Consider the following 19,283-nt stretch of genomic DNA (forward strand, 5'->3'; position numbering starts at 1 on the left):
AAAAAAAAAAAAAAAAAAAAAAATTCTTCCTAAGAGACTTACATAATGGCAGAATTTTTTTTAAATAGTAGTGTCCCCTCATGCACAAATACTATGTTGTGAGAAATAAGATAAGCCTAAGTAAAGAGTAAATTTAGAAATTTTTCCCCCAGAATCTTTTTCTTCTGGTTTGACTTGGGCTGATTTTGCTAATACTGGGCAAACAACTAAAAATTTAAGGTTTAGTCATGTTTCATTTTGGAAATAAGGAAATTCTGGATTAGGCTCCAAAGCAGTCATGAACATTGATGGGCGATAGAAGGGGGATAGCATCTGTGCAGATAATAGCTAAGCATCTTACATCTCTTCAGTTCCAAAATTCTTTTGTTTTATTGTTTGTGCTATTTGATATTCCCATGAGATGAAAGGACCATGATATCAGAGCACCTTGCTACAGATTTGTCTCAAAATCTCAAAACATTTACCCGGACTTCTTATTTGGTCTGCTAACACACCAAAAGACTTCAGAGAAATGGTTTCCTGCAGAAAAATAATAAACAGCAAAAATACAACAGTACCAGAAGATGAGGACACAAATTTTGGCATGTGTTCAGGGAAATGTTCTTAAAAGACAGCAGTCTTACAAATACATGCTTTTTGGAATTGTAGTGTCTATACTTTGGCTATGTATACCAAGACTGAAAGTAAAAGAAAGGCAGTAGTCTTTAAAATCCAAGCACACAAAAATAATAAACAGGGACATGACTGTTCCTGTAGTGAAGCTTTTTCTAAGTACACTCACTAAGATCTGATATTTGATCCTGTTAAATATTCTTACTGGATTTCAACCACAGGTGTTGTTTACTATACCACAACTCAATATTAAAATCTGGATTTCCAAACCAGATAAATTTGTATTTTAAATAGAAATATTTACACTATAGAATTGAGCTGTCTAATATGGTAGCAACTAGCCACATGTGGCTATTGAAATGTAAGCTAAAATGAAAAGTAAATAAAATTAAAAAGTCTATTTCTCAGACACACTGGCCACATTTCAAATGCTCAACAGTCATGTGTGACTAGTGGCTACTGTATTGGACAGTGTGGATACAGAACATTTTCATCACTGCAGAAAGTTCTGTTGTATTTCACTGTTATAGAAAAGTTCCCAGCTATATAAAAAGATATAAGTTTTATCTCTTTTCAGTAGTTCACTCCTTAACTGTATTGAAATACATCAGGATATATCACTTGATAGAAATCGGGGGGTTGAGATTTCAGAGTCAACTCTCATTTTGAGAGTTTTGGATAGCCTATTATCTCCTAATGCACTGTTGGGCTCTTTTTCTATTGGTTAGTATGTGAGGCCAGCCCTTTCTATTCTTGGCACATTTAAAAATAATGGATCTACCTGGCTACCATTCATACTGTGTATCTTCTTACACAGGTGGAGAGAAATATTTAGCAAGGGTACACTTACTACTCAAAACGGAATAGCCATGTAGGTCTACAGCTGGAACAAAATTTGAGCCTACTACTACCACTGAAAACACAATTCAGGATCCTGGCCCTGTGAGAATTTGTCAGGTGATATTTCCTGAATAAAATCACAGAGGCTACAAGAAAAATAACAAGGGATTGAACTAGTACACTATACAAATGAAGGCAATGGCTGTAATTACCGCTGTTATTAATGTATTTTTGGCATTCCATAGAATCTTCTTCTGAGGAAGAGAGTCCTGTGACCAGGAGGAGATTTCAGTCATCACCACCTTATTCTACTATTGATCAGAAGTTGCTGATTGACATCCATGTAGGTTTCCATCTTAACACATTTATGGCCATTCTTTTCACTTTTCCATTTGTTTTGACTTACACATTCTCATCTTCACTAAAGGAAGGAAAAGTTAAAGAGTTTAGAGTTTTTTTAATTAATCTTTTAAAGGTAGATTCCCCTTGCTATGTGAGCATACAGAATACAAAATCTAGAAATTAAAATTGAAAACCCTTAACCAATCAGCCAATATTTGATTTTCACTTTTTTGTGTCAATCAGAACATATTTCAGAGAGGAGTGGCAAAAAGCTATTTGTAAAAGCTAATCTCAGATTACGAGGTTAGATGTACAATTTTTGTTTAATAGCATTCCTTGGTGATGAGGCAATGTATAAAAATAAGACATTTAGTAAAAAATAAAATGTATACTGATTGCATAATTTAAAAAAGTTTTCCAACTCTTTTTGCAGTGTGCTTTCAGATCATTCTATTTTATTTTGTAATTACCCTTATGCTACCATACACACATCCCTTCTAGGTTGCCCAAGAGTTACATAACACATATGGTACTTACAAGGCTTAAAAGGTAGATTAATATTAATTTGCCTTTTAGAAGCATTTAAAATGCTTTAAAACAACTGCAACATGTAAATTCAGAGCTGGGAAATTAACATACCAATTTCAAGAGCTATGTGTTAATCCCAATGTCAGGGGATAAAGTAAAAGGAAAAAGTGACTGTATTTGTAGAGCATCAAATCACCTGTTCTACTTTCCAGCATCAAAGACAAATGTCTACTCCTCAGCACAAGTAGGGGTAATAAAAAAAAAGTGAGTAAATTTTGTCCTGTGTGATCCAGAAAGGCCACTAATAATCTCAGCCTGACGTTTGAGTTTTAGCATCTCATCCTCACTAAAATATTGGCTCTATCTAGTGAGTGAATATTTTTGTTTCAATTGAAAATGTATTTTAAAATGTTGTCAGCTTGGAAATTTTCCAGTCTAGTAGAAAATGAAAGGCTTCTTTAGACTACATTAACCTTTCTTGTGCACATAGGTTCCAAATGGATGTAAAGTTGGAAAAATATCACCCCCCGTATACTTGACAAATGAATGGGTAGGCTATAATGCACTCTCTGAAATCTTCCGGAATGATTGGTTAACTCCCGCACCTGTCATTCGGCCACCTGAAGAGGATGGTGATTATGTTGAACTCTATGATGCCGGTGCTGATACTGATGGTGATAACAATGATGATACTCATGATGCTTATGAAGATAACTATGACCTTGCCAATGGCAGTGATGACTTGGATAACCAGGTTTATCAGGCTAATGCTGTCTGTAAAGACTATGATGATGATGACAACAATGATGATTCTGCCGATGACACAGACAATAATCGTGATGATGTGCCTAGTTGGCCAAGGTTGGTTTTTATGAATTACTTATACTATCCATGTTTTATAACTTGAGAACTATTTGAATCTTTGGTTTGTTTTCAAAATTTACTACCAAGAGGGTGGATAAATTTCACTTGCTTATTGCTAAATGGTTTGATTTTTAATAATAGATTTTAAGTTGTTCCAATGTAGAGCATCTAATTTTGCATTATTTGTGTACTTTTAAAATTAGCATTCAAGTATTAATATTTATTAGTTTTTTAGTAACTGGAATTGTGTAGATGTTTCTGTTAAAATTAATGTCTCTGAATCATCTTACCCTATAAAACCACAGTGATAGTGAGAAGTGGGGCAACAAAGGAAGTGTACTACTTAATAACTGTAAGATGAAGCTCTGGTATTTGCAAACATAGCTATGCTTTTCTCCAACAGTTAAGATACTACCATGTATATAATAAATTTAAGATAATATTTATCTGGTTAATTGATGGAGAAGTTATCAAGAGCTCTTTTGGTTTTTTTTCCAACTGAAAAATCTACCAAGAATTCTGCTGTCAAATAAATTTACTTTTAGAATTGCCACAGGCACATTTGTTTAATGTCTCTTATGCGAAAAGAGAGCATTGAGACATTTTATTAAGCTTGAAAATTTTAGCAACTAATTAAATGACTATCATAGTTTTATAAGATATGAGGTCTGTATTACTGAACTTGTTGGTGAACTATTAGACCAATGGGATTCTATAGCAAAACAGTCAATACACATGTTAGAAAATCAGGGCAGCTGTTAAAATTAACACAAACTAGATATATTGCAGGAAGAATTATTTAAATGTGTTGTGGTTGAGCTTAACATGTAAGCTTGATCATTCATGTCGCTATGAAGTTGCTAATGCATGAAGTAGTCTTATTATTTAAGGAAAAAAATGCATATTCTTGCTACTAACCTAACACGTATGCCTAACAAAGAATGCAAGTTCTCTTCCCTCTGCCATTCAAATGCAGCCAGAAAATTGACATCAGCTATGGTATTAATTCAGTATTTAAGGTTGACAGGCCATTGGGGCATTTTTATTGTCTATATCATACCAATAGTGTTCACATGTAGCCACATAGCAAAGACATGTCTGGATATGGTAGATATATATGTAAGGCACATCGTAATTCAGTTACATTTACTTACTAACTTTCAAATGTGTTTTTATTGGGCGGCTTTCTTTCATTAATTGGAGCTTGTTGTCAGGGCAAGCTATGGCCGAGATGGACGCTGGAAGCAAGACAGTAGTGATGGAAGTAATGGAAAAGAAGTCTACAGAGTCTATAAAAACCATAAAGCCAATAGAAGCTATGGAGGAAGTGCAGCCACTGGGGGCAGTGCAACCATTGGAGACCAGGAAGGACATGAAGCCGGTATAGGCAGTGGAAGAAGAAGCAGCAGGGGTAATGGAGGTAAGGGAGTCACTGGAACCAATGAAGAGAGCGGAGCACTTGAACTGAATAGAAGAGAAAATTGCTCAGAGACAGCCCGTCCAGGATTGGAGAGACTTGCATCCTGGGACTTTGAACATCAACAGGAGGTAATGCACAAAGGAGTCTGAACTCCTCTTGTTGTGAATGTGTTTCTTCATGTGACATGTAGCATTTCCAGCCATTCCAAATATATTTTATCCTTATACCCCAAAGCTGCAAATATTTTTAATTATAGATGTATAGGTAGATCTTTACTACTTCTAATTTGGATGTTTCCCATTTATTTCTAGGAACAAAAATCTCTTATTTGTTTGCCTTTATTACTCAGATTACATTTGAGGTAGAGTCTCTTAACACGTACAATTTAAAAAAATATTTTTAAAAATTTTAATTGGCACATAATTACATATTTATGGGTTACAGAGGGATATTTCAGAACATACAATGTATAGTGATTAAATCAGGGTATTTATTATAGTATACCCATTACTTCAAATATTTATCATTTATTTGTGATGGGAACATTCAAAATCCTCTCTTCTAGCTATTTGAAAATATATAATAAATTATTGTTAACTACGGTTCCTCCTATTTAGCTGTAATTTTGTGTCCTTTAAACACACTCTCCCTATCCCCTCCTGGGGCTCTGATTACCACTACTCTACTCTTTACTTATATGAGGTAAATTTTTTCGCTTCTGCATGTAAGTGAGAACATGTATTTATCTTTCAGTCCCTGGCTTATTTCACTCAAATAATGCTCTCTAGGCTCATCCATGTTGCTCCAAATGACAAGATTTCATTACATTTTATGGCTGAATAGTATTCCATTATGTATAAAAGCCACATTTTCTTTATCCATTTGTCTGTTGATGGACACGAGCTGATTCCTTATCTTGGCTATTGTGAATAGCGCTGCAATAAACATGGGATGCTGATGTCTCTTCAACTTACTGATTTCCTTTGCTTCATATATATATACCCAGTAGTAGAACTGCTGGATCATATGGTAGTTCTATTTGTAGCTGTTTGGGGAACCACAATACTGTTCTCCATTCCTACCAACTAATTTACATTCCTACCAACAATACGTAAGAGTTCCCTTTTTTCCACATCCTCACCAACATTTGTTACGTTTTTGACTTGATAATGGCCATTCTAACTGGGGTGAGATGATATCTCATTGTGGTTTTGATTTGTTTTTCCCTAATGATTAGTGATGTGTTGAACATTTTTTCATATATTTTTTGGCCATTTGTATGTCTTCCTTTAAGAAATGTCTATTCAGATCATTTGCCCATTTTTAAATCAGATTATTTCCTTTTTTTTTCTGTTGGGTTGTTTTTGAGTTCCTTGTATATTCTGTATTGTAATCCCTTGTTGGAAGAATAGTTTACAAAAAATTTCTCTCATTCTGCAGGTTGTCTCTTCACTCTGTTAATTGTTTCCTTTCCTGTGCATACACTTTGTAGCTTGATATAATCCCATTTGTTTATTTTTGCTTTTGTTGCCTGTGCTTTTGAAATTCTATTCATAAAATATTTTCCCAGACACAGACCAATGTCCTGAAACATTTCCCGTATGTTTTCCTATAGTGGTTTTATAGTTTCGGGTCTTACATTTAAGTCTTTAATCCATTTTGAGTTCATTTTTATATAAGGTGAGAGATAGGGTTTAAGTGTCATTCTTCTGCATATGGGTATCCAGTTTTCCTAGCATCCTTTATTGAAGAGAATGATTTTTTCCCCAATGAATATTTTTGGTGCCTTTGTCAAAAATCAATTAGCTATAAATATGTGGGTTTATTTCTAGGTTCTTTATTCTATTCCATCGGTCTGTGTGTCTGTTTTTGTGCCACTACCGTGCTGTTTTGGTTACTATAGTTCTGTAGTATGTTTGGTAGTATGTACCAGTAAATCTGGTAGTGTGATGCCTCCTGCTTTGTTCTTTTGGCTTAGGATTGCTTTGGCTATTTGGGGTATTTTGTGGTTCCATATGAATTTTAGGGTAATGTTTTCTATTTCTGTGAAGGAGTTCATTGTATTTTCATAGGGATTTCATTGAAGCTGTAGATCACTTGGGGTAATATGGTCATTTTAACAATATTAATTCCTCTAGTCCATGAACACAGGATGCCTTTCCCTTTTTGTGTCCTTTTCGGTTTCCTTCATCAGTGTTTTGTAGTTTTCCTTGTGCGATCGTTCACCTCCTTAGTTAAATTTATTTATAGGTATTTTATTTTTTGGTAGCTATTGCATATACAATTGCTTTCATGATTTCTTTTTTTATCTAGTTTGTTGTTGTGTATAGAAATGCTACTGATTCTTGTATATTGATCTATATTCTGCCACTTTACTGGATTTGTTTATCAGTTCTAAGAGTTTTTGGTGGAGTTTTTATATTTTTCTGTATATAAGATTATGTCATTTTCAGAGACAATTTGACTTCCTCATTTTCAAGTTGATTATTCTTTTTGTTTTTCTCTTGTCTAATTGCCTAGGATTTCCAGTACTATGTTGGATAAGAGTGGTGAGAGTGGGCATCCTTGTCTCATCCAAGTTCTTAGAGAAAAGGCTTTCAGCTTTTCCCCATTCAATGTGATGGTTGCTGTGAGTTTGAAATATATGGCCTTTATTGTGTTGACATACATTCTTTCTATACATAATTTGTTAGGAATTATTATCACAAAGGAATGTTGAATTTTATCAAATGTTTTTTCTGCATCTCTTGAGATGATCATGTGGTTTTGTCCTTCATTCTGTTGATGTGATGTATCACATTTATTGATTTTCATATTTTGAACCACTCTTGCATTCTTGGAATAAATATCACTCAATCATGTTGTATAATATTTTTGATATGCTATTATATTTGGTTTGCTAGTATTTTGTTGAGGATTTTTGCATCTATGTTCATTAGAGGTAATGGCCTGTAGTTTTCTTTTTTTGTTGTGTCCTTATTTAGTTTTGGTATCATGCTACCCTTGTAGAATGAGTTCAGAAGAATTCCCTTCCCTTCACATTTTTCAAATAGTTTGAGAAGAATTGGTATTACTTCTTCTTTACACATTTTGGAGAATTTGGCAATGAAGCCATCCAGTTTTTGGCTTTTCTTTGTTGGGAGACTCTTTACTCATTATTCAATCTCATTACTCATTATTAGTCTGTTTAGGTTTTGTATTTCTTCCTGGTTCAATATTGAGAGGTTTCATATATCTAGGAATTTATCCATTTCCTCTGGGTTTTCCAATTTGTCAGCGTATCATTGTTCATAATAGTCTCTAATGACTCTTTGTGTTTTTGTGATATCAGTTGTGATGTCTCTTTTTTTGTTTCTGATTTCTTTATTTATTTGGGTCTTCTCCTTTTTCCCTAGTTATTCTACCTAATGGTTTGTCAATTTATCTTTTAATAAAACCAACTTTTCCTTTTTTTGATGTTTTGTATTGACTTTTTAGTCTTAATTTTGTTTATTTGTGCTCTGATCTTTATTATTTCCTTCTACTAATTTTGAGTTCAGTTTTTTTTTTCTTGCTTTTCTATTTCCTTGAGATGCATCATGTTTATTTGAAATCTTTCTACTTTTTTGATGTAGTCATCTAACGCCACAAACTTTTCTCTGATACTGCTTTTTCTGTATCCCATAAGTTTTGGTATGTTGTGTTTCTGTATTCGTTTGTTTCAATGAATTTTTAAATTTCCTTCTTAATTTCTTCATTGACCCATTAGTTGTTGAGGAGCATGTTGTTTAATTTTCATGTATTTATATAGCTTTGAATGTTCCTCTGGTTAATGATTTCTAGTTTTATTCCATTTTGGTAAAAAAAAAAGATACTTGATATGATTTCAATTTTAAAAATTTTTTGAGACTTATTTTGTGTCCTGACATATGGTCACTTCTGGAGAATGTTCCATGTGCTGATGAAAAGAATGTATATTCGGCAGCTATTAGATGAAATGTTCTTCAAATGTCTGTTAGGTCCATTTGATCTATGATGCAGTTCCGATCCAGTGTTTCTTTGTTGATGTTCTGTTTAGATGATCTGCCCAATGCTGAAAGTTGAGAGTTGAAGACCACAAGTATTATTGTGTTGGAGTCTATCTTCTCTTTAGATCTAATAATATTCACTTTATATATCTGGTATTCTGGTGTTGGATGCAAATACATTTATAATTATTATATCCTCTTGCTGAATTGATCACTTTATCATCATATAATCTCCTTCTTTGTCTCTTTTTTACATTTTTTGACTTAACATGGGTTTTATCTGATATAAGTAGAGCTACTCCTCCTTGCTTTTGGTTTCTGTTTGCATAGAATGTCTTTTTCCATACTTACATTTTAAGTCTGTGTGTCTTTACAAGTGAAGTGAATTTCTTGTAGGCAGCATATAGTTAACTCTTGTTTTTTTTTTTTATCTGTTCATCCAATCTGTTATGTATTAATTATAGAATTTAATCCATTTACATTCAAGGTTATTATCTATAGGTGAGTACTTTCTCCTGTCATTTAATTAATAGTATTCTGGTTGTTTTGTATATCCTTTCTTCCTTTCTTCCTCTCTTATTGTTTAACTTTATGGTTAAGGTGGTTTTCTGTAGTGATAAGGTCTGATTCCTTTTTCTCCTTTCTGTATCTGTTCTACTGGTTTATTTTATAATTTCACATGTTTTCATGATGATAGTTATTGTTTTTTTGCTTTCAGATGTAGGACTCCCCTAAGCATTTCTTGAAAGGCTTGTCTAGTGGTAATGAAGTCCTTAATATTTGCTTGTATGGAAATGACTTTTTTTCTCCTTCATTTCTGAAGGATGGCTTTGCTGAGTATAGTATTTTTGGCTTGCAGACTTTTTTCGCCACTTTAAATATATCATTTCATTCTCTCCTGCCCTGTAAGGTTTCTGCTGAGAAATCTGCTGTTAATCTAATGGAAATTCCTTTATATGTGACTGGATGCTATTCTCTTGCTGTTTTTAGAATTTTCTCTTTGTCTTTGATTTTTGACAGTTTTATTATAATGTGCCTTGGAAAAGACTTTTTTAGGGTCAATATATTTGCCACTCAAAGCAAGAATCACACCCCTAGGCCAAGAAGCCAACATGTAAGTTGAATATATTTGGTAATCTTTGAGCTTCCTGGATCTTAATGTTAATATCTCTCCCAAGACTTGGGAAGTTTCTGGCTATTATTTCATTTAAAAAGTTTTCTACTGCTTTTTTCATTTCTTTTTCTGGAACTATCATCATGTCAAAATTTATTATGTTAATGGTTTCCTATAAATCATGTAGGATTTCTGCATTGTTTTTAAATTTTTTTAATATATATATTTTTGGTCTGCCTGCATTATTTCAAAACTCTTGTCTTCAAGTTCAGAAATCCTTTCTTCTGTTTGGTCTTGTCAGTTGATGAAGCTCTCAATGGTATTTATTATTTCATTCATTGAATTTTTCAGCTCTAAGGTTTTTGTTTTGCTCTTTTTTATGATATCTATCCCTTTGTTGAACTTCTCATTCAGATCACGAATTGTTTCCTCATTTAATTGAATTGACTATCTGTGTTCCCTTGTAACTCACCAAGTTTCTTTAAGATCATTATTTTGAATTTTTCTGGAATTTTATGTGTTTCCTTTTTTGAGAAGTTGTTACTGAAAAGTTATCACAGTGTCTTCTGGCCCTGAGAGCACAGTGCACCCCAGCAGTGGCTCCAGTTTCAATATGGCACCAGGCCACATCAGCTTGGGTCATTGTGGGGGGTGAAGTACATAAATTTTGCTCTTAATCTGGAGCAATGCAGCCACGTGAATTTCAGGAACCTTCCCATACTGGGCTTAGGGCTTGAGGACTGTGGGATTCTCCCGTAGTAAGGACTTCAAGTGTTTGTTATGGCAATGAGGGTTGATGGAGGACTTCTGCTTACCTTTTCCCCAAAAGGAGAAGTCCCTCTTGGCTCCAGGCTGATCCTGGTGGGGGAGATGGGACAACAAAAGCAAGGCTCCTCGCTCCCCTCCCTATACTGCATCCTGGACTCCATGCTATACAGAGACCTTGCCACTTTCTCACTGCGCTCCAATGCTCTCCCTCAGACACTTCGGTCAAATTTTAATTGCTTATTCATTATTTTGGTCCATTTTTGTAAGAGGGACAAGCACCAGTCAATTCTAATCAGCTATCTTGTTGAAGTCACTCCAAGAAGAGCCAATTTTTTGTTTCTGGGAAGTTTTTATTTTATTGCAGTAAAATACACATAACATAAAATTTACCATTTCAACCATTTTAAGTGTACAAATCAGTTGCATTTAGTACATTCACAATGTTCTGCAACCATCACCACTATCCATGTCCAGAACTTTTTATCATCCCAAGCAATTAAACAATCAACTCCCAATTTCCCCTCTGCCAGCCCCTGGTAACCTCTATTCTCCTTTCTGTTTAGATATCTTGTACAAGTGTAATCGTACAATATTTGTCTTTTTATGTCTCTCTTATTTCACTTAGCATGTTTTCAAAGTTTATACATGTTGTAGCATGTATCAAAATTTCATTCCTTCTTAAGGCTGAATAATATTCCACCTTATGTATACCACATTTTCTTTGTCCATTCATCTGTTGATGGGAACTTGAGTTCTATCCACCTTTTGGTTATTGAAAATAATTCTGCTGTAAACATTGGTGTACAAGTATCTGAGTCCCTGCCTTCAGTTCTTCTGTGTATATACCTAGGAGTGGCATTGCTGTGTCATGTAGTAAGTATGCTTAACTTTTTCAGAAACTGTTCACATGTACAATTTTAATTGAAGTAATATACTCTGTTTAGACAATGATTTTGTCATTCACAAAATGTTTATTGACTTTATAAATAGGTTTAAAATACTCAAGTAGCTCACAGATGCTAAATCAATAGGAATTGTCACAGAGAAGATTTCCTGGAGCATGTGGTATTTGAACTAATTCTTGAGAAATGGGGAGTATCTGAATATCTGAAAACACAGGTGGAACTCCAGACAGGGGAAAGATCATGCCGATCTACTTTTCTAGCCTATTGTCCTTTCACACAAACTGGCTTTGAAGATGCCATGCTCTTTCATTAGTGTTCCTTGTACAAGCTGTTCCCTCTGTCTGGAAGGCTGCCCCTTCACCTCATCTCTACTTAGTGAATTAGTCATCCTTCATGATCCAACTCAAGTATCATCTTTGACTTTCCAAGGCAGAATTATAAACCCCTTCCACTGTGCTTGCAAACATTTTGCCCACAGTTCCATTTAGGACATTGTAGTTTAGTTATTTGTGTATTTGTTTGTCTACTACACTAGATTATGAACTCTTAAAAGGAATAAACTCTATCTAATCCACCCCTAATTATTTTTCTTCCAACTCACTCAACCTCAGTGTCTAACCTAGGACATGGCCTATGACAGGTGTACAATAATTATGAAAGAAATCAATAAAGGAAGAAAAAAGGTAGAAGGACATTCCCTAAATAATTTCCAATGGGAAAGCAATATCAGTGGGAAAATATCTATCTCTATTTATCTATCTATCTGTCTATCTGTCTTAATTAAAGGCATTAAAACAGAATGTCCCAACATAGGTTTCATAGCAACCCTGGATATCTCCAGTTATCTTAAGAAATGTTTTAGAAATCTGCAGAGTGAATGGATCATCCTTTCATTTTAATTTAAAAAGGACATGCTGCCATACCAGGCTCTTGTGGTTAGAAAGGTCATACAAACCAGTCTTTGATGGGGCTGCACAACTCTCTTGGGGCCAAGAATCACTGTTTAGACACAAAGATCTTATCATCATACAAGCTTATAAAAAATAGTTGGTATGTTTTCCCACAGGATAAGGCATTCCACATAAATCATCACTTTTTGTGGCTTTTATCTTTGAGTATCTTTACTATAAGTTAATAGAAGCAGGGTAGGTTTTCAGTGAGGCATGTTGACACTCTTGAATTTGTGTTGGTTGATTTTCCATCATTTGCTCTGTCATTTGAAAATTCTCCCTGCAGGTTTTTCATGCTCCCAGTTTTGTGAAGGTACCTTAAAGCAGTGGAACAGATACCCCCACACTGTGCCTTTTAGTTTTTCAAGAGGCTGTTTGGCATAGCATAGGTGAATGTATGCTTTGGAATCAAACAGGCTTTAGCTTCAAACTCAGGTTCCCCTACTTACTAGTACTATTACCTTGAATAAATTATTTAACTTTTCTAAACTTTAGTTTCCTTATAAGTAAATTGTAGATAATTATACTTATTTGTTGGGTTATGATAAGGATTCATGAAGATAAGTAAATAAGATACCTAACATAATACTTGGTACATGGTAAAAATTCCACAAATGTTAGGCCCCACATTGTACAGATAGGGACTTAAAGTTCCTTGCATTTTTCCTCTGATATCAGTGGTCTCAGTAATAGGTTAGTTCTGTCTCTTCTGATGAAATTGTTGAGTTTTTCTAGTAAATGTGGATTTTATAAGAATGTAGATATTACAAATCTTGCACTCTCTTTTTCAAATGACCCCTAGGAATATTTCTCCCACTGCCAACCTCCTAATAAAATAAAAATTGGTTTTCAATCTTCTTTTAGGAGTCAGGTGGTAGAAGTGAGGCCTCAAGTGCAGCACTTGATGATGGAAATGACAATAAGGACATATTAGAATTATCAACACAATCAGATTTTTCTGCCTTCCATTCGTCTCCTTCCAAAGGTTCTGGGAGGGTTACTGATGCTGACTTTGCCAGTGCCATCTGTGAGTGTGCTTAATATAATCTCTAAATGCTGCTATCTATTCACATATTAAATAGTATTTAACCACTGGTTCACGCTCAGATAGGAATCAAATCATTCTGATATTTAGTTGACAAAAATTCAGGTTGATATATGCTTTTAAAATGTCGACTCTTTGCTGGATATTTATGGTACCTAAATTTGAGCTACAATTGAGAAACTGAGTCCCTTATCTGTATTTTTTTGTGTGTTCTAATCACAGTAACTTAAAATATGTTTGTATTCGGCAATGTATTTTAACCATCAGAATTTGTGTTATCTGATGGTTTAGAAATTACTGATATAATAAATGAAAATTAAATACAATGAAGGAAAAGGAGTTTGTCTAAGCTATGTCTCAATTGTAGAAACACTCAAGCACATACGGTACAGACTAGAAGTTTCTCTCAGTATCTTCCCCTTATTTCTTTGCAGTATGTTCTGGATTCGAGGAATTGCCTGAGGAATCACCTAAGCAACCCTCTGAAGTCAATGTTAACCCAATTTATGTGTCCACTGAGTGTAAGAAACCACTAATCCACATGTACGAGAAAGAATTTACTTCTGAAATCTGCTGTGGTTCTTTGTGGGGTGAGTTTGATTTCCTAAAACTGAGTTGTTTTTTCAAAGAATATATTTTCATCTATGCAGGTTTCATAGGTTTCTATGAAAATCATAGACATAAAACATTTGTTTACTATTACAAAATCATTAATTCAAATAAAAATGTATTTACATTAATTTGCTCAGAATTGGTTTTGCTGATTTTTTTTTCACTCAGTGCAGTTTGATATTTGAATTGGTGTCCCCACCTTTTTATTCCATGTTTTTTAACCTGAATTAACTTGGCTAACATATAAAACTGGATTAGGTTATGGTTATTTGAAAAGTTAAGCTTAGTATTTTTAATTTAGGGTAGTGTTCAGCATATGATACCTAATAAGGTATTACAAGAAACATTTCTGCAGAATCATGTTTTTGAAAGTCTTGAAAATTTGTAAAGTTTGCTCTATTAATATAATGTCTCAACTTTGATAGACTTTTTTTCAGTCATTTGTTTCATAAGAATTATAACCACATAGGTAATGCTGAGACAATATTTTACCCGAAGCCAGTCTGAATCATAAATGAAACAGAATAAATGAATGCAAGGATGCAGAAATCCAAAGTAAATGCCAACCTCTGACTTGCAATTTCATAGATTTTGCTTAATGTTTGAGGAAACAAGGGACAGAGTTTTAAATTAAAAATAGAACAGGGTAGCAGAGATTATAATAATATGGATTCTTTAGGAAAAATATATCATCTCAAATTTTTGCTAATTTCATGTACCAGACAACAAGAAAGCATAAATATTTCAGTCAGGCAACTACCCAGAAATGTAGTTAATGTCTAATAACTGGTCTTTATAACTTGTGATTTTATATTTTGAAAAATGAAAGATTTTAATTAAAAAATGACTATACTTTGCCCTCCCTCCCTGATTCCCTTGTGAGAAGAAGGTGCAGTTTCTAAACCTGCCATTGGCCATGAATTAGAGAACTGGTAAAGGATAGAGTGGGAAAATGAAAGCAAGCAGAAGCACTTGTCTTTTCTCCTTATACCCTCAGAGCACAAGTAGCCTCCAAGTGAAATGAAGACTAAAGTTTTCTCCTCTGTTACATTACTTGGCTGATTATTTCCTATGTCACTTTATGGGGAAAAGCTGCCACAGTAGTTTGAATTGTAATTTAATCTTAGTTTTATCTTCTGTTTCAGTTCTCTTATTTGGTCTTTGTGCTTAAATTTGAACAACAGAGCCAGCCAACAAATAAAAGAGAATGTGTAAATTTAGATACATGTAGGTTAGGAACTGTAAAAATTTTAATGTATGTGTGAACATAGAATCATCCAATTTAAAAACAGTTATTTCCATACAGTTATCTCCAAAGCGTTAAAATCTTTAGTTATGGTTAGAAATGAGAAATGAACTGAATGGATTGATCTCTTTGTATGTGTTAGACAAAGGATGTTTAATGGTAATTTTCAAAAAGGTTGATTCATTTTGATAAAATTTGGGCCACTTCTAAAGGGTATGTAAAAAGATATATATAAAGTCCTATTGGTGAGATGGCACACCAGAAACCAGCCAGTGGAATATTGCTAGAGGAAATTATCTTCTATATTTTCATGTATTAAAATGAAATTTATTCTGTTGGTAAAGTCCATGGTTAGCATTAGCCTATAATAAGTCACCTTTACATAGATCAGCACACCAGAATAGCAAAAATAGTAACATAAATGCAGTTACAAAAAATAATCTGAGCTAATATAGCACTTTTCTTTTTATGTATGAACAGGAGTCAATTTGCTGTTGGGAACCCGATCTAATCTGTATCTGATGGACAGAAGCGGGAAGGCAAACATTACTAAACTTATAAAGCGAAGACCATTCCGCCAGATTCAAGTTGTAGAGCCACTCAATTTGCTGATTACCATCTCAGGTTTGTTTCAGAACTAAAATTAGCTGAGTAATTATGCAGATTAATTAGGCTGCAAACTGGGTTAAAGACTTTCTCAGGTGAAAGTGTTCGTAGGAGAACACCTTAAATATAACCTTTAATTGGGACACCACCAGATTTTCCTACTTGTATTTTCTTATCTAGTTACAATTTAAACTAACTTCCTTTGATTGTAATGAACCTGACCTAGGTCAGTGATGGGAAAAAAACACACCATTTGCATCCTTGCAGGTTCTTTCCAGAATAGCCTCCTAGAACTTCATAGCTCTAATTCTCATTCATTCATACACACAAGATCACACCAACATCCACCAAATAACTTTCTTGTGTTGTGTTACAAGGAACGAAGAACAACGTGTACAATAATCAGATTAAAAAGAGACTTGTCCCTGGAACAGCCTTATCGTAAGGGCCTACAGATAGAGTTAGTAACAAGAATGGATCCCCTAAAGACTTCTACACTTTTCCCACACCGTAGTTAAATTTCTTAGTTTTGATCAGTCAGAGCCTGAACCGTTGAATACCAGAGATCAAATAAGTGAGTGTTAAAAGTGATCATGATTACTAAGCAGGGCTTAGTATCAGGAAAGCACTAGTATTAAAGCTGACTAGAGACAAAAGATGAGGACAAAGGAGACAAAAGGAGAGGAAAAAAAAATAATACAGTTTGGTGATTGAATAAAATGATGCTAATCACAGTCATTTATATGAGTTTATATGTTTTTATAAAAATATAATCTATATGTATAATTTGTGTGCAGATTGCCATATTGCACACTAATGATGTATATTCCTAAAATGATTAACTTTGCATTAAGTTTTGGTTATAGGAGAAAACCCTTTACAGGCATATGCTCAGACTTCATGAATTTTTTTTATCATGTTTTATGGTAATTGGTTTATAATTGAGGCACACAGGAGTAATATTTATTTTTTTGAAAACATCTGGGTGGCTTAGAGACTATATATCTGAATAACAGACTTTTTACTTTTTATCCAACTTTCTGTAACCCAAATGTGCCCTTCTTTAATACTCGAGCTTCTCTCAAATGTGGATTATTTTTGCATCAAATAGTACTGAGAACCTCAATATAGGAGGATGCTTAATAGTTTGAAGCACAAATTTACTTTACCGCTTAAGAAAAGAATGGTCGTAGACATAGATATCTGAATCCTAGTACTGCTTCAAAAATGTTATGTAAAAGCATATCAATCACCTAAATAAGAATCCTATTGTTGGGCCTAGAAATCTTGAAATAATAAACCCTAGAAGTGACAGAGAAAAAGGAATATAAGGCCACCAGATAGGAAGAGAAATGTGTGATTTTGATGGCCTGTGTTTTCTATCTGAATTGTAAGAATTTGATGGGATTTGCAATTAGGAAATTAATGTAAAAGATAAATTGGGTTGAGGAAAAACATAACAAAACTATTCAACTATTTTATAAGCATGCTGCAAAGACAGAACATAAAAAGACCCATTCTGCTGGCCCTGAATGCCTAAACAGTCCATACTCAGACATCCCTCTCAAACACACACACTACTGGCGACAGCTTCTAGGACTCTGCACCTCAGAGGAGTCATGACTTAATGAAAAGCCAAGGTATGAATGAATAGATTTGTAATTCTCTTGCCTGCATGGTGGCTGTCTTATCCTGTCCCAAAGAATTATTTTAGATCCACTTAAGCCAGGTACATAGATAGCTGGTAAAGACTTTGACTATCTCTTTGAAGTGACAGATTAAGATAGACTTTATTATCACATTTCCAAACTCTGAAGGGAAGATTCTGATGCAATGTACTTTTTTAACACATTGACTGCCACACTGGAAAATAAATTTTTTTCCTTGGGGCCACAGTGTTTTATTATGAAAATAGGATAAAAACTTCAAAAATAAAATGATCCTTTCTAATGTAACAAAAAATTTGTTATTTTTTATTGTTTTCTGTGCATGAGTTATATGCAACTTGAAAAATAGTTCTCACGGCTCCCAAGGTGAAGAGAGGTGAGTTACATATGCTTCGTGAGGTCCCCGGGCTCAAAACTAGCATGAGTTGAATACAACTCATATGGCAGCTAATGTGTTAACTTTTTACTTTAATGAAAATATTTGGTTAAAAAGGCAAAATACCTTCACTTTTTTGTTCTTATAATATATGAAAAGAAAGATAGACTGAATTGAAATACTATATTTTTTCTTATTTATCAGGCCATAAGAACAGACTTCGGGTGTACCATCTCAGCTGGCTGAAGAACAAGATTTTGAATAATGATCCAGAAAGTAAAAGAAGGCAAGAGGAAATGCTGAAGACAGAGGAGGCCTACAAAGCTATTGATAAGTTGACAGGCTGTGAACACTTCAGTGTCCGTAAGTCATATTTCATGTTAACTATAGCTATATAAATTTTGCTTCCTTTCATTTGGTGAAGTACATAATTTTGAAAGTCAGAGTGGAGAAAGGAAAGAATTTGCAATGTCAGATACAAAGATGAGTGAATTTCATTGTGACATCATCCAGGTCTTTTATGCTATTAATACAATCTTGGCTGTTTTTGAGAAAATATTGATTGACTGAAATAGCTATTGAACTTAAGCTTGGTTTACTTCCTTACCTTTCTTCCCTTCCTAGTCACCCTGAATATTCCAAATAAACCAATTTTTTTTCCTGCCTCTATAAACCCCTAGGTTAACATTTATGGATATCTTTCACCTCTAGGGTAATCAAATTTGCATATAGCTTCAACTATATAAATGGTCTTTCTGTATCTTCACCAACCTGCAGAGATTCATGTGATATTCTCTTTCTTTGGAACAACAATAAAATAGAATTCTCTTAATACTGACCAGGAAACTTTATGATGAATCAAAAGGAAGATTCTTCTATGACCTGCTGACTCTTGCTCCCACTGTTGATATTCATGAATATAATCACTAAATATTTTCTGTCCGATTAGCGTGTTTTCATATCCCCTATCTCTTCACAACCATCCACTGTCAAATGGTTTAACTACAGGGACTCAGAATCCTGTAGCTATCAACAACTGTGAAGTAATGTGATCCCATTCTATTTTATCTCTGAAGCAAATCCCACTCTACCCTCAGCCTTCATTTGCTTCTTTCCCTCTTCATTTAATTGCCCCTTCAGACAGAACTGGTGGCATAGGTGGGAGATAGCTAGAATCATATTATATGAATTGCAACCAGACATTTCTATTCTGACTGACCATTTTTCTTCTACATATAAAGTGGCTTTCTGAGGATAGGTTTTCATATGGGCGTGCATATGTACATGTGCACCATTAAAGGGGGAAATGAGTACCCAGGTAACTTAAGCGTTAAATAAATATACTACTTTGACTACCTCCTTCCAAATCATTTATGCAAAT

The 19,283-nt window shown here is 34.1% G+C and overlaps 1 protein-coding gene across 1 annotated transcript in view; it reads left to right on the forward strand.

The window, feature by feature from the left end:
• Window positions 1-19,283, forward strand: part of NRK (Nik related kinase) — a 130,209-nt gene that overhangs the window by 92,770 nt on the left and 18,156 nt on the right. Inside the window, exons 19-25 of the mRNA XM_012644538.1 lie at window positions 1,698-1,795; window positions 2,813-3,183; window positions 4,401-4,734; window positions 13,215-13,377; window positions 13,830-13,985; window positions 15,734-15,877; window positions 18,107-18,265. Of these exons, the coding sequence (XP_012499992.1) occupies window positions 1,698-1,795; window positions 2,813-3,183; window positions 4,401-4,734; window positions 13,215-13,377; window positions 13,830-13,985; window positions 15,734-15,877; window positions 18,107-18,265 (1,425 nt within the window). The remainder of the gene's footprint in view (window positions 1-1,697; window positions 1,796-2,812; window positions 3,184-4,400; window positions 4,735-13,214; window positions 13,378-13,829; window positions 13,986-15,733; window positions 15,878-18,106; window positions 18,266-19,283) is intronic.

The sequence above is a fragment of the Propithecus coquereli genome, unplaced genomic scaffold (assembly GCF_000956105.1).
Source record: "Propithecus coquereli isolate 6110/MARCELLA unplaced genomic scaffold, Pcoq_1.0 Scaffold104, whole genome shotgun sequence".
In the NCBI taxonomy this organism is placed as follows: Eukaryota; Metazoa; Chordata; class Mammalia; order Primates; family Indriidae; genus Propithecus; species Propithecus coquereli.